The 15,986-nt window shown below is 46.2% G+C and overlaps 1 protein-coding gene across 4 annotated transcripts in view; it reads left to right on the forward strand.

Moving 5' to 3' along the window:
- CALCOCO2 (calcium binding and coiled-coil domain 2) overlaps nucleotides 1-15,986 on the forward strand; it is a 161,882-nt gene that overhangs the window by 80,711 nt on the left and 65,185 nt on the right. For all 4 annotated transcript variants that reach the window (XM_063458883.1, XM_063458886.1, XM_063458885.1 and 1 more), the window contains one exon: nucleotides 9,096-9,191. In XM_063458883.1, coding sequence (XP_063314953.1) covers nucleotides 9,096-9,191 — 96 coding nt within the window. The remainder of the gene's footprint in view (nucleotides 1-9,095; nucleotides 9,192-15,986) is intronic.

Raw genomic sequence — 15,986 nt, forward strand, 5'->3', positions numbered from 1 at the left:
ATTATGGGGGATCTTATTATCTATACTCATCTCTTCGTAAAAGGAATGGTATACTTGATGAGTCTGGGAGGATACCGTATCAGTCTCTATTCCTATAAACAATAATGTCCCAGGATCTAAACCCGTCCCGTATATTTGAAACCCAAATAAATTTCCATACTTATCTAAGAACTTGTCGGGGTTATTAATGAGTATATGGACTGGGTTGCATTCCATAGACTTACAATAAGGGCTAGTCGGCAACTTAGTCACTATCATGTCTTTGTCTACTGTCTGTCCCCAAGTTGCCCACCCCACACAAGACCAATATGGGCAAAAGTTATAATCTCTATTTGGGCATCTAGGACTTACATATTTATTTTTGCTACTGGGACAAATATATTTATCGTTAGACCCATACGTCCTCTCCCATCTAAGATCCCCACATACATTCCACGGCTTTCTACCACTCGATATCGCTTTACACGCATCAAATAGCAGAACACCCGAAGAATGTACGGATTCTAACACCGTTTTATTAATTAGGGTCCCCTGAGGATCTCCATTCCTGAGAGTCAACCAAATTGTACGAGGCTGATACTCCGGACTGAAGCACTTAGGTTCTCCTACTCCTAAATGGCACACACTATAATCTATATTTAAGTATCTACATCTCGATACATCTCCTTTACATTCGTATTGTGAATGCCAAATTAGGGTTTGGGAAATATGGTTACCTGTTCTCGTAGTCTTAATGCATACCTCACAGCTAGGAGTGTCGGTACCTCTACCTTCCTGAATATAAAAACACATATAAATAAACACTATCAAAAGCACATCTTTCGCCGTCATCCTCAGTCTTCGTCCATGCGATGGCGCCTCAGCTTCCAGGATGTGAGGGGCTGCAGGGAATGGAGTTCTGCTCATCTTCACAGGTGTCCCTTCGAGACTTTCCTGGCTTATACACTATGTGATGGTAAGCGGACAGGCTTTATTATGGCCTTCTCACTCACACCTGTAACAATAAAATTTGTAATCCACAATAATTCCTCGTTACTCCGACTGAGTAGTGCGTTTTAACCGGATCTTGCAGGGATTCTCTGGATCTGCTGTAACTTGCCAAGAATCGACTGCTGCTGGTTTAACCCTGGAGTGATGTATCCACGGAGTCACTTCTGCTACTTTTATTGCTGTAGGGGTAGACAAAAGAACAACATAAGGACCTCTCCACTTGGGCCCTAACGGTACATTATTCCACTCTTTAATCCACACTTGATCTCCTGGATGATAACTATGAACAGGGGGATAAATATTCACAGGTAATCTATCTTGTACCCATTTCTGTACCTCCTCCATAGTCTTACCCAACTCTACAACCTGCTGCCGGGTAATTCCTTCTCCCAACTGACTCAAGTCCCCCCTTAAGTTACCAAGTACGGGAGGTGGTCGCCCATACATGATTTCAAAAGGAGAGAGGCCCATCCTTCTGGTAGGGGTACTGCGGATTCGCAATAAGGCTATAGGTAAGAGAACGTTCCACTTAAGTTGGGTTTCCTGACACATTTTAGCCAACTGGTTCTTTATAGTTCTATTCATTCTCTCTACCTTACCAGAACTCTGGGGTCTATATGCAGTATGAAGCCTCCACTTTATACCAAGCATATGAGTCAGTTGTTGTAGGCACTGGTGAACAAAAGCTGGACCATTGTCCGATCCTATAGAACAGGGTAGTCCATATCGGGGTATTATTTCTCGTAGCAGGAATCTCACAACTTCTCCTGCTTTCTCTGTACGAGTAGGACATGCTTCTACCCAGCCTGAATAGGTGCACACAATTACCAGCAGGTAACGATGTCCACCCGATTTAGGCATCACTGTAAAGTCTATTTGTAGATCGGACATGGGGAGTCCCCCCTTAAACTGAACTCCTGGTGGCTTTACTGGTCCTTGTCTTGCATTATTCTTAGCACACGTTACACATCTGCGTACAATGGCCTGAGTCAAGTTGGACAATCTTGGTATGTAGAAATGTTTTCTAAGAGATTCTTCAGTACTGTCTCTCCCAGAATGTGTCCCGTTGTGATAATTTTGGACAATTTCTACCGCTAGCGATGCTGGTATAACTATTCTTCCATCTTCTAGCTGATACCACTTGTTCTCCAGATACTTTCCCGGTTCAGTCTTTAACCACTCCTCTTCTTGAGCTGTATAAACTGGAGTCCATTGGGACAGTGGAGTTGGTATAAGAGCAGCTATATGCCCTACATACTCCTGTCTTCCTGATTCAGCAGCACGCTTAGCTGCACTATCTGCCATCCGATTTCCCTTGGTTACATCACCATCTCCTCTCAGATGCGCTCGACAATGTATGATACCGACTTCTTTCGGCTCCCACACTGCTTCCAATAGTTGTAGGATTTCAGCTGCGTACTTGATTTCTTTGCCTTCTGAATTCAGTAGTCCTCTTTCTTTATACAAAGCTCCGTGGGCATGAGTGGTTAAAAACGCATACTTAGAGTCCGTATAGATATTTACTCTTAAACCTTCAGCCAATTGTAACGCTCGTGTTAGTGCTATTAATTCTGCCTTTTGTGCTGATGTTCCTTTCGCCAGTGGCCGAGCTTCTATCACCTTGTCTATTGTTGTCACTGCATATCCTGCATAGCGGATCCCTTCTTTCACATAACTACTGCCGTCGGTGTAATATTGAACATCGGGGTTCTGGATGGGAAAATCACGAAGATCTGGTCTACTTGAGAATACTTCATCCATTACTTCCAAACAATCATGTTGACTTTCAGTAGGTTGTGGCAAAAGGGTAGCTGGATTTAAGGTGTTTACAGTCTCTAAATGCACTCTTGGGTTTTCACACAACATTGCTTGATACTTGGTCATACGGCTATTACTAAACCAATGATTTCCTTTGTAATCCAACAACGTCTGTACTGCATGTGGGACTCGTACATAAAGTTCTTGACCCAGAGTGAGTTTATCGGCTTCAGCTACTAGCAGGGCGGCTGCAGCTACGGCTCTTAGACAAGGTGGAAGTCCGCTGGCCACTGCATCCAGTTGCTTAGACATGTAGGCAACAGGTCTTTGCCATGATCCCAAGTACTGTGTCAATACTCCCACAGCCATTCTTCTTTGCTCGTGTACATATAAGTAGAATGGTCGTGTGTGATCAGGTAGACCTAATGCTGGGGCACTCATCAAAGCCTTCTTCACATCTTCAAATGCCGTTTGCTGTTCTTGGGTCCATAAGAAGGGGTCGTGCTCTGTACCTTTGATAGCTGCGTACAGAGGTTTTGCTAGTATCGCATAGCTGGGAATCCATATCCTACAGAAGCCTGCTGCCCCCAAGAATTCTCGCACTTGTCTTCTATTCTTGGGTATTGGTATTTGGCAGACAGCCTCTTTTCTCTCTGGCCCCATAATTCTTTGACCTTCAGAGATATGGAACCCCAGATACTTGACAGTTGGCAAACACAACTGAGCCTTCTTTCTAGACACCTTGTATCCTGCCTTCCAGAGAATGTGTAGTAGATCGTGCGTTGCTTGCTGACAGATTTCTTTTGTAACTGCTGCTATCAACAAGTCATCTACATATTGTAACAATACACACTCTCCTGGGATGGACTCGAAATCCAATAGATCTTGACTTAGGGCTGAACCAAATAGGGTAGGTGAATTTTTAAACCCTTGGGGCAGTCTTGTCCAAGTCATTTGGCGTTTTGAGCCCGTTACAGCGTTCTCCCATTGGAAAGCGAAAATACATTGACTTTCTGCGGCAATTCGGAGGCAAAAGAAGGCATCTTTGAGGTCTAAAACTGTGAAGTAAGTAGCCCCGCCCGGAATTAAAGCAAGCAGGTTATATGGATTGGGTACAACTGGATGTATGCTAACAACCGCATCATTGACTGCTCTTAAGTCCTGCACAGGTCGATACTCATCTGTGCCGGGCTTTTGAACAGGCAGCAATGGGGTGTTCCAGGGGGAAGTACAGAATTTTAGGATACCATACCGTATGAACTTATCCAGATAGGATTGGATGTTCTTCTTAGCCTTCTGCGGAATGTGATATTGTCTTAGGCTCACTGGATAAACCCCATGTTTCAGTTCAATTTTTATTGGTGGAATATTGCGGGCCAGTCCTGGTGGGTTGTTCTCTGCCCAAACTCCTGGTATGTTAAATAATGTCTCATCACTCCTAGGGTTTTGGCTAGTCAACACTGTATAAAGTCGCCACTCTTCTTCCTTTGGTACGGATAAAGTCATAATACCTGAAGGTCCATTAAACTTTAAAGATGTTGTTCCATCTGGTAGGAACGTAATCTGCGCTTGTAATTTGGATAGCATATCACGTCCCAGCAATTGGACTGGACATTCAGGCATATAAAGGAATTGGTGTTTTACTACGTGGCCTCCCAATGTACAGAGTCGACTTTTAAGAACCGGTCTTTCAGCACTTCTTCCAGTTGCTCCTATCACAGTAATAGTCCTTCCAGATGGAGGAGCAACTAGATTAGTCACCACTGAATGTTCAGCACCAGTGTCGATCATGAACGCACTCCTTTTCCCCCCTATTGATACATCGACCATAGGCTCCGCTCGACCAAGGGGGATGGAGCCCGGTCGGTATCAATAGTCCTCCATGACCGTGTCAGCCAATCCTACAAAGTCCCTATCTTCTCTATCGCGGGACCTTTGCGCTGCTGGAATATATCTGTCTTCCCTAACACTTCCTCTGTTCCCATTACTCCCTCTATAACCATTACTCCCTCCGGGGCCTCCTCTACCTCTCGCTCTGCCTCTAAAGTTTCCGTAGCCTGCCCTGGGTTGGTCTCTCTCGTACTGCTCTCTTTGCGGACATTCGTTCCTCCAATGCCCTTCTTCCTTGCAATACGCACACTGATCCCTACTCAAAGGCTCCCTACTCCATCTATTATTGCCTCTATCTGGGCCCCGTTTATCTACGCCTGCGATCGCTACCGCTAGCATATCAGCCTTTTTACGCATCTTGCGCTCCTCCTCTTTCTTGCTTTCTGTTTCCCTATTCATATAGACCTTATTAGCTACCTCCATTAGTTGGGAGATTGACATACCTGCAAACCCTTCTAACTTTTGTAGCTTGCGCTTAATATCTCCGTAAGCTTGGCTGACAAAGGCGGAGTTAACCATTCGGGAATTGTCTGCGTCTTCCGGATTAAAGGGGGTGTACAAGCGGTACGCCTCCAATAATCGGTCATAAAAGACACTGGGCGCTTCATCGCTTTTCTGGATCACCTCAACTGTCTTCGACATGTTAATGGCTTTCTTTCCTCCGGCTTTCATGCCAGCAATTATAGCGTCTCTATAGGCTCTGAGTTGAACCATATCAGCACCATTTACGTTCCAATCGGGATCAGTGTTGGGATAATGTGTTGCGGCCCATGCTGCTGGATTAGCTTGGTTCAAAGCACGGGCTCTATCTTCTAATGCTTTAATGGCTGCTTGATTTATTCTTGTCCTTTCCTCATTGTTAAATAAAGTCATTAGTAACTGCTGGCAATCAGCCCATGTCGGATTATGCGTCTGTACTATTGAGGTGAACAGATCAGTCATGGCTTGTGGTTTCTCAGTATACGAGGAATTATGGGTCTTCCAGTTTAAAAGGTCGGTAGTGGTGAAAGGGACATATACGAAGACAGGGTCAGCGTGTGCCATTTGACCTGCGGCATCGATATAAGCTGACCCGGGATTTAAGCGAAGAGGCATCTGATAGTGCTTTAATTGTTGGGCACCAGTCAACTGTCGGGTTTGGATGGGGCTACGTAGGGAAGCGTCAGTCATGGGTTCCGGTCGGGGAGATATAGGGTATGGGGATGTGGGAGGTTGGTTTTGGGAAAAGGTAGTGAATAGAACACTTCGGGCCGAGCTAGATGAAGCTTGACCGGAAGTCTGAAGTGGCGCCAAATCAGGATATTCGTTTCTAATGGGGGTGGGTTCTGGTTCCGGAAGGGGAGATTTAGTATGAGGGGGGGTGGATCCTGTACTGGAGGAGGAAGCGGAAGTGGATGAGGGTAATGAGGGAAGGGTTACAGGACTTCCTGTATTTGCGTCACTTCCTCTTACCGGAAAGTAAGGGGGCGGCAAAGGGATCTCGGACTCAGGGGGCGTGTCCAAAATGGGCCTAACACCAGCCCTAGTGGACGAACAAGTCCTAGCTACCATGAGGCGACACTGTTCCTCGTGGCATGTCCGGAGCCATTTTGGCGAGTCATTTACGGCCTGTCTCCAACAATCAATATAAGGAAACTGGCCGTAAAGTTCAGGCCTACCTGATACAGCCACGTGTAAGCGCTGTACCAGAGTTGGATCCAAACTGCCACGTGGCGGCCATGCCGCAACCAAAGTAGGCCACTCCCTAGTGCACAAAGTGACCAAACGTACAGGGGACATCTTAACCCCAAAATCACAAACTTTGAATCCCTTTTTAAAATTCTTAACCATACATCCTAAGGGATCCGGAATCGTTGACTGCGACGCACCCATATTTAACAGTGGAACGTCGTCGACAACGATTACTATACACGCGTACTATTCAACAGTCACACCCGTTTCCTCTGGCAACAGCACCACGTGGTATGGTTACCAAGTGAAACGTACACAATAACAATAAACACTCAGGGAATTCCCATACACACACAGCTGCTACACCAGTCACTATATAATCAATATTATGCCCTTTGGCGTAACTACACAGTCACCCACGCTATAATTCTCTATATACGAATTACCCGTCTATAACACACCCCAGTAACATCGTCTTTTACAAATAGCGGTTACAGTACGGTTAGCATAGGTCAAAGCACAAGTTAAGGTCACAATACAATTATTAGTGGTTATGGTGTTAAACATGCAATGGACGACAATGATTAGTACTTATTATACAGTGTCAGTAAATATACAGGGTTATGGTACCGTGCACTATAATACAGCAACACACTATTAACACTCTCGCTAGACGGCTGAGCTCGCGCTATCTAACAAGATATACACTTTACTAAACAATCATTAACACATTTACAATTCCCAACTAAACTATTGGCCAGTACCTTGAATGGACTACCTAAAACTATATACACCCGTTTTGGTTAGCCACACTGCCCAATCACCACATATACATAGCGAGCTAGAGAACCGAATTTACACAGGCGCCTCTTAGTCGCACTATACAACGAGCTAGAGATCCGAATTTACACAGGCGCCTCTTAGTCGTACTATCAAAAGTCTAGTGGGTTCCAAATTTACACGCCTTCCCACTTAGCCCAGATAGGATGAGAACTAGCGAACCGAATTTACACAGGCGCCGCTTAGTCTCCCGGTCCCTCCGACCTAGCGAACGTAATATACACCCTAGAACGCTAGTCTAGACAAGACACCGGTGTCCGGCTAGGGCTATTTACACCAGGACCCCGCCTGACTAACCAAATCAAACGGTCTGACTAAAGAGCGTTCGATCGAGCGGTGCGCCTTCGCTCCTTCCCTCCGACAGAGGGGGCAGATACAGATTCAAAAACCCCTTTGGGCCTACCGCACAATCGGTATACCCCTAGCGGGTCCTGCCGTCTAAAACAGCAGTTATCTTACCTCCTCGTTCCTGAACCTGAGTTCACACTCATCGACGGGGACACCCCAGCACTTCTCACGTAGAGGCCGATGATCTCCTGGACAACAGACCAGTGGCGCCGAGACGAAGGGAGGTCCACGCAGAAGTTCAGGGGTGCAGCCGTAGAGAACGTGGGCAAAGATAGACCGTCTCACGCCTCTGCCTCTCAGCTACCGTTGAACGATGAGCTTCCCGGCCAATGCACCAAATGATACCGGAGAAACTGACGGAAGCCAAGCACAGAGAGATGGACACAGGTTTCTTCAGGAAGGAAGAGATTCTTTATTGGATCACCGATCGGGACTCAGAGGGACTAGCGTCACCAAAATACAGCAAAGTCTGAGTACTGAATACATAGAGTACATTCCTTATATAGCACTGTAGCTCCTCCCACAATTAACTACACCCACACATACCCTTAACCTATTTAATGAATAGAGTCTAAACTCATCCATCCGGTCTAACCACGTGGCTCATCTGATACAAAGGAGAGGGACGCGTAATTCCAGTTCTTACATTCCTGCACCTGGTCAGTACAGTGATGACAGTATCTTAGCTACGTGTGATTAACTAACTGATACTACAAACACATATACATACATATGCCTTGTGGCAATCTTAGCCTGCTAAACTTGTATTTTACTGGAATTACATCACAGAAAAGCACGGTAAGATGATGGATGAATTTCTCAAAAAAATAAATCTTCATTACTAATCAAATAAGGAAAATACCTCAGCACATGTAGGTTAAGTAACAATCTAAATGAAGAAGACTCTATATGATTGAAAAACTGTTTATTATGGTTTTTAATGTTTAGCTGTCATGATGATTATGGATTTATGTTGACATTTAATATTTTGTGTTAAGTTAATTATGGATGACTATATCTGTAACTTCTTGACAGGAAAGTGTTGTATGTATTTCTATATGTCTGTAAAATGTTATATACACAATACAAATATACACAATACTATTTTTACATTTTTCTTTTTTTTTTTTAAGAGCAAAACAAAAAAACCAAACAGTGCCAAAGTTAATATTATTTATCGGTTTACGACTATTTTAACTAGACACCTGTTTAAAACTCGGTTTAAAAATCTGATATCATCTAATTGCAGAGCACTTTTCATTTCTTTGTTATACAGCAGAGCTCGCAGTGGCTTGAGAGTACTGGATAGAGGTCGGTGTTGCTACGGACACAGACTTTCTGCTCCACTCAAGCCTCCACTATACCACCAGGTTCAGAGAGAGGTTGCAGACTTGAATGGCAATTCAACTTTCTATGACCCATAAAGTGATGTTTGAACATTTCTTAGAAATACAATTTGCAGGGGCCTGAAGTAACTCTTCTGGGTTAGGTAGGGGCTAAATGACTACTGTATAAACCTTGATAAAATACATACTGCATCAACAAAAACAAAAGCATTATAGAGACCTTGATACCAAAAAAATGTGTTTCTTTTACAGGAAGTAATTACAGCTCAGGAAAAGAAAATAGCAAAGCTGTGTGTTGATTTAGCTATGCAAGAAGTGGCAATTTCTGAATTAAAGGAAAAATCTGAGGTATGTGACATAATAATGCAAAATTATATATTGATAAGATGTAAGATGTAGTACTAGTGATCAAATAAATACATTGTTTGAATATATAGGGATTAAATTCCATATATTTGTGAATATATTTTTAAAATAAATTGTTCTTTGCATTTATTTTTTATATTTTTTTGGTATTTAAAATTCAGATTAGCAATATTGGCACATGTTCTTTATATGGGAAAATAGAATATGTTGGGCATAAAACTTTTTTTTCGTAATTTACAAAAGAAATATCCTCTTCTATTCACCAGGTTAAATCCTAATTTTATTAAAGACTCGCAGGCTCATATTATGCATAACTCTTTCTTTATTCCCTCAGCAGCAAAGAGAGAGGAAAATAAATATGATCAAAATGAAAGAAAAAACTGTATAGGTACACAAGCAACCAATCACATAACAGAGGAAGTGACTATATAAGGCCTGTGTCTCCCACAATCCCCCTCTTTCTTTGCTGCTCCCTCAGACCAGCTTAGTATTATTGCTCCTCTTGTATTTTCATATTCATTGTATTTGTTTGATATTATTTATTGCTGCCTCTTATGTTGTGCAGTTATATTCCTTTGTGTATTGTGTGGTGCCTCTCGCTGGTGTACCTGGGCTAGCCCTGGTTTGTTTCTCCCTTGGGAGTGCCCTCTCCGTTTTTTCCCCCTGCGCCCACCCTGTTTATATGCGGGTGCCGTGCGGGACCTGGTGACAGTTTTCGCCGCGGCTGTTACTTCTGCCGCGGCTGTCTTTCCTCAATAGCGGGCTGCCCGCGCGGGTAGGGTGCACGCGCCCCTTCCCCCGCCTGGAGGCAGACCGCGAGCGTTATCACCTCTCCCTACACGTGCGGTGGCCATTTTGGGCGGTCCTTCCTCTCGGTCGGTCGCTTTCCTCTGTCGCTCAGACCACTGGGTCCCCTGGGTGCACCAGCGATCAGATTTTTCTCTTGTACTCTGTTACTGTGGGTTACTCAACCCTATACCTAGTGCTCATTTACAATATTTTTCAGTTTTCTTTTGTAATTTTGGCCTGCTACATTTGCCATTATACAGGATGGGAAGGAAGGGCCAGAGGGCCTCACTGGAGATTTTAACATAGACAATCCTGAGGGTGCTGTAGCCTCCCAGGAATTTCAGGCCATGGGTGCTGTATCTTCCTCCTTCTCTCAGTCCCTGCATACCATGCTTTTGCCTTCCCTGGCGGCCCCCGCCCTCCCGGGTGTAGGGACCCCTCCGCCTGCCCCGGCTGTGCCTGGAGCCCGTAAGGCAAAGGCAAAAACTAAACACGTTGACTCCCACTCCTCGACGCAGGTTTTACCTGCCATGACAGACACGCTTGAGGCGGTCACAGAAGTCGCACCTCTCACGCGGAAAAGAGCCCCTGGCGGGCTAAAAAGGCTAGACTGTGGAAACGGGCAAGAGCCCTGGATGAAGGGTCGGATACCGACCGGAGTTTGGAGAATGAGTCTGACGTAATGGAGTACGACTCCTATGATGAGGGCGAGGATCTACCCCTTACGGGTGTAACCCCTTCTGGGACCTCTACCGCTACCCGGGGTCATATGCAAGGCCCCACTGGGGATAGTAAGGCACTGTTTGATCCACAGGGCAATCCCCTGTTCGACCCTGATAACCTTCGCCATCCCCAATCAGTGGAATGGGTTCCCCCGGACCATATCGCCCAGTATGTGGCTCGACGCATGCGTACCCCTCTTTCCAAGGAGGGCCGCAATAAGTTGCGTGCCGAATGCCCCAGGCCTTCCCTCCCGGGCTCGGTCTGCAAGACCCCTGACATTGACCCCCAGATTGCACAGTTCCTAAATAAGTCAGGCTGGAAGCCAAAAAAGGGCCTAGACTACTCCCTTAAAGGATGCCAGGACAAGATCTTGGATACCCTGGGCCCTTTGTCGAAGCTGTACTTTGTCGAAGCTGTAGCTTCTGGATGCCGCTAGAGCTGGCGATTCCGCTCTAGATGTTGATGTGGCCATAGGTTGGGTCCAACGAGCTATTTGCCTTTTGGGAAATGCGAATACCGCTATGTCAACGGAAAGGCGTAAGGCGATTTTGCTTAAGATCGACTCGAAATTGGCTGCCATGACGGTGGCGGAACCAAGTTCATCCGACGAAAGTATGTTATTTGGTACTACCTTTGTGAAAGACCTGGGGTCGTATGTTAAGACCTTTACGGCCATCGATAAGGCCCAGGCGAACATGAAACGCATGTTCGCACCTAAGGTTTTCGGAGGGGCTGGGCGTAGCAGGAACCGTCCACCCGGCCGTGGTTTCCAAAGCTCATTCCATCCCGGCAGAGGTTCCTTTTTTCCATCCCGAGGATTTCAAGATCCGAGGACCCCTCCCTTCTTCCCAGCCAGAGGGAGATCTTGGGGCTCCAGATACCCCCACGGTGCCACTTCGGGCAGACGCCCTTTCTTCACCTCTCGCTCATGTACGGGTGGCGATAAGGCTGGCCTTATTCTACCGGGGGTGGGCAGATGTGACTTCAGATGCTTGGGTGCTACAGTCCATAAGGGGTTATCACCTAGAATTCGTTTCTCTGCCTGTCCAATTTTCTGTCCCCAGGGAGTTGTCCCTTCCTCCGGATCAGCACGAAATGATTTCCGCGGAAGTCGAGGAGATGTTGTCAAAAGGTGCCATAGAAGAGTTGCCGTTTGCCGCCCAGGGCTTAACAAGCAATCTCTTCCTGGTGCCAAAGAAAGGGGGCGGTGTCCGCCCAGTGATAAATCTCTGTCCTCTCAACGCGTTCCTCCGCTATTAGCACTTTCAGATGGAGGGCATACATTGCCTCAGGGACCTCCTCCGCCCGTCAGATTGGTTAGCCAAGCTAGACCTGAAGGACGCATATTTTACGATTCCCATCGCGGTGGAATACAGGGACTACCTCCACTTCACCTGGCATGGGAGGCGATGGCGTTTTACTTGCCTGCCGTTCGGTCTCTCCTCGGCTCCTTGGTGCTTCACCAAGATCATGAGACCGGTGGTGGCCTTCCTCCGTACGCGTGGAGTACGCCTGATTATTTACCTGGACGACATTCTAATCATGTCTCAGTCCAGAGACCACCTATTACTACATTTGGAATGGACGATCACTACTTCAGAACTTGGGTTTCATGATCAACTGGGACAAGTTGGTCCTGATCCCTGCCCAGTCGATGGAATTCTTGGGTTTCCAAGTGGATTCCATTCAACAATTCCTGTACCTGCCGGAATCCAAGATGAAGGCCATCCAAAAAGAACTTCGGCGAGCTCTTTGAGTATCAGATTTGTCCATCAGGCAGTTGGCAAGAATTATCGGCCTACTTGCAGCCTCCATTCAGGTGATATTCCCGGGTCCGTTACACTACCGAGCCCTCCAACGGCTCAAAGGGTCGCACCTCCGATCGGGTCACTCCTGCGAATCCCGGATACGGCTGGACAGAGAATCCAGAGATGAATTGGTGTGGTGGTTGGCACACATGGAGACTTGGAACGGAAGGGCCATTTCCGGTTCCATTCCGGACGTAGTGATAGAGTCCGATGCCAGCTTACACGGCTGGGGAGCTTGTTGTGGTGGCGTTTCCACTGGAGGCAGATGGTCCGAAATAGAGAGGTCCTTGCACATCAACTGTCTGGAACTCTTGGCAGGGGCCTTCGCGATTCGCAGCCTTACCCCAGGTTGGGCGAACTGCTGCGTTCTCCTCAAGATGGACAATGTGTTGGCAGTCCGCTATATAAATCACCTGGGGGGAACGAAATCCAGAATGTTGGCTCTATTGGTGAAAGATTTTTGGCAATTTTGCCTTTACAACAACGTCTCTGTGACAGCGGAACACATACCCGGTCTGGACAATTCGGGAGCGGATTGGAATTCCAGACATTTAAGAGACTCGGGAGATTGAAGAGACTCCAAAGCCTAGACAGACCGTGGGGACGGTTCGCGATGGACCTGTTCGCATCACGCCTGAACACCCAGCTACCGGAGTTTTACAGTTGGAGGCCAGACCCGGCAGCGGTGGCGACGGCCGCTTTTCTTCAAGAGTGGCCGTTGGGCCGTCTGTATGCCTTTCCCCCATTCAACATGATTGCTCGCACAATCTCAAAGTTGGTTCGTCACGATTGTTGCCTGACGCTGATCACCCCTCTGTGGAGATCCCAACCATGGTTCCCACGCCTGATGGAGTTGTCGATAGATTACCCTCGATTGATCCCGAATTTCCAGGAAATCCTTCTGGATCCGGATGTGAAATCACACGGGCTGGTGTTGCAGAACCAATTGCCTCTAGTAGCGTGGCTCCTTTCAGGGTACCTTGGGTTGTCCCAAATGTTCCGCGAGCGACTCTCCTGCTCCTCGATAACGCCTGGGCTCCAGGTTCAAGATCAGCATACCATGCTTCATGGAATTCATGGTCTAGTTGGTGCATGGAACCATCAATGGATCCCGTATCTGCCCCTCTCCATCTGATCCTGGAGTTCCTCACGCTCATGTTTGATTCGGGTAAGGCGTACCGCACTATCAACCTTTTCCGCTCAGCTATCTCAGCTGGACGTAGTGGTTTGAATGGTTCACCCATCGGTAGACATCCTTTCGTATGTCGCCTTCTCAAGGGTATACGCCTCGCTCGACCACCTAGGACTCGTATCTCTGCCTTCTGGGACGTCAACGTGATGTTGCAGTTTCTATCATCATGGTACCCTAACCAGGGACTGACACTTAAACAGTTGTCCTCTAAACTAGTGATGTTACTCTGTTTGATTTTGTGTAAGAGAGTGTCTGAGGTCAGAGCCCTTGATTGGGACGCCATTACTTTCACTCCCGAGGGTGTTGCTTTCAACATATCCAGGAGAACTAAATCAGCTTCCAAGTCATTTGTGTACCCTAGATTCTTGGGGAGTCCGGCACTCTGTCCAGTGGATTGTCTAAAGCTTATCTGGAGGCTACGCAGTCTCTTCGTTCGTCAGATTTACATCCATTATTCATTTCTTTTAGATCGCCTCACCGACCTGTATCGACCCCGACTCTGGCACGCTGGGTGCGCTGGCTCTTATCTTCGGCGGGAGTAGACACTTCTATCTTCACGCCTCATTCTGTACGGGGTGCTATGGCTTCGAAGGCTTCTGCAGTCGGCTGTTGTCTAGAGGACATTATGCGAGCGGCGGATTGGTCTTGGGAATCGACCTTCCATAACTTCTATTTCAGACCAATTGAACACATCGCATCTCAAGTGATAGCGCAGCTTTAACCCCTTAAGGACACATGACATGTGTGACATGTCTTGATTCCCTTTTATTCCAGAAGTTTGGTCCTTAAGGCGTTAAACTTGCATAATATGAGCCTCCGTGTCTTAAATAAAATTTCCAGATTTTACTATTAACATGACGTAAAGTCATGATTTTATTAAAGACACGGAGGCGAGTATTATTCCTGTTTCCTGTTCTTACCGAGTGGGATATCATTCATGTTCCCTGGTCTTCGGTTTTCGCAAGAAAGAGGGGGATTGTGGAAGACACAGGCCTTATATAGTCACTTCCTCTGTTATGTGATTGGTTTTCATTTTGATAATATTTATATTCCTCTATCTTTGCTGCTGAGGGAATAAAGAAAGAGTTATGCATAATACTCGCCTCCGTGTCTTTAATAAAATCATGACTTTACGTCATGTTAATTGTAAAATCTGGGAATTGTTCTTTCAATAATTAACTGCTGTTTGATGTTTGCCGTGTTTACAGTACAATAAAAATTATTTTACTTCATCTCTGTTTCAGTGCTTACTCAGATGCGAAGATTAGCCCCTCTGCCTCATGCTGGGATATTAAAGGATCACTATAGGGTCAGGAACACAAACATGTATTCCTGACCCTATAGTGTTAAAACCACCATCTAGCCCCCCTGGGGCTCTCATGCCTCTATAAATATAGCAAAATCTTACTGTATTCAAGCCTGAAGCTGTAACTCTGCATGCTGTTTGCCTAAAAAAAAAAGCAGTCTGCTGACATTATCAGAAGTGGTTGCCTGATCCAATCACAGTGCTTCCCCATAGGATTGGCTGAGACTGACAAGGAGGCAGATCAGGGGCAGAGCCAGCATGATTCAAACACAGCCCTGGCCAATCAGCATCTCCTCATAGAGATGAATTGAATCAATGAATCTCTATGAGGAAAGTTCAGTGTCTGCTTGCAGAGGGTGGAGACACTGAATGTTTGGATGCATTTTAGGCAGCCATGACCCAGGAAGGATCTCTAACAGCCATCTGAGGAGAGGCCAGTAAAGTTATCACTAGGCTGTAATGTAAACACTGCAGTTTCTCTGAAAAGACCGTGTTTACAGCAAAAAAACTCTGAAGATAATGATTCTGCTCACCAGAACAAATTCAATAAGCTGTAGTTGTTCTGGTGACTATAGTGTCCCTTTAAATCATGTCACCCTGTCCTCTTCTGCACTGTAGAGGGGCTTCAATGGTCCATACAAACTACTTAACTTAATTTGACAGCTACAAACGTCGCAACTCACTTCACTGAGAAGATTTCTGCAATCTCTAATCGCTCTCCTACCCCTACCAATTCTTTCCCCAACCCCACTCCCTCCTCTGTTTTATGCTCACTTTCACCCGCTAGACCATAAGAAGTTTCTGCTCTGCTTTCGGTCCTCCTGCTCCATCGCCCATTCCCTTGATCCTATTCCCTCACATCTCATTCGCAGTCTGTCTCCTTCTCTTGCTCTGCCCCTCTCTAAGATATTCAATCTCTCCATCTCCGTTGATATATTTCCTTTACCCTTCAAGTTGGC

This window comes from Pelobates fuscus, chromosome 6 (assembly GCF_036172605.1).
Source record: "Pelobates fuscus isolate aPelFus1 chromosome 6, aPelFus1.pri, whole genome shotgun sequence".
Classification (NCBI taxonomy): domain Eukaryota; kingdom Metazoa; phylum Chordata; class Amphibia; order Anura; family Pelobatidae; genus Pelobates; species Pelobates fuscus.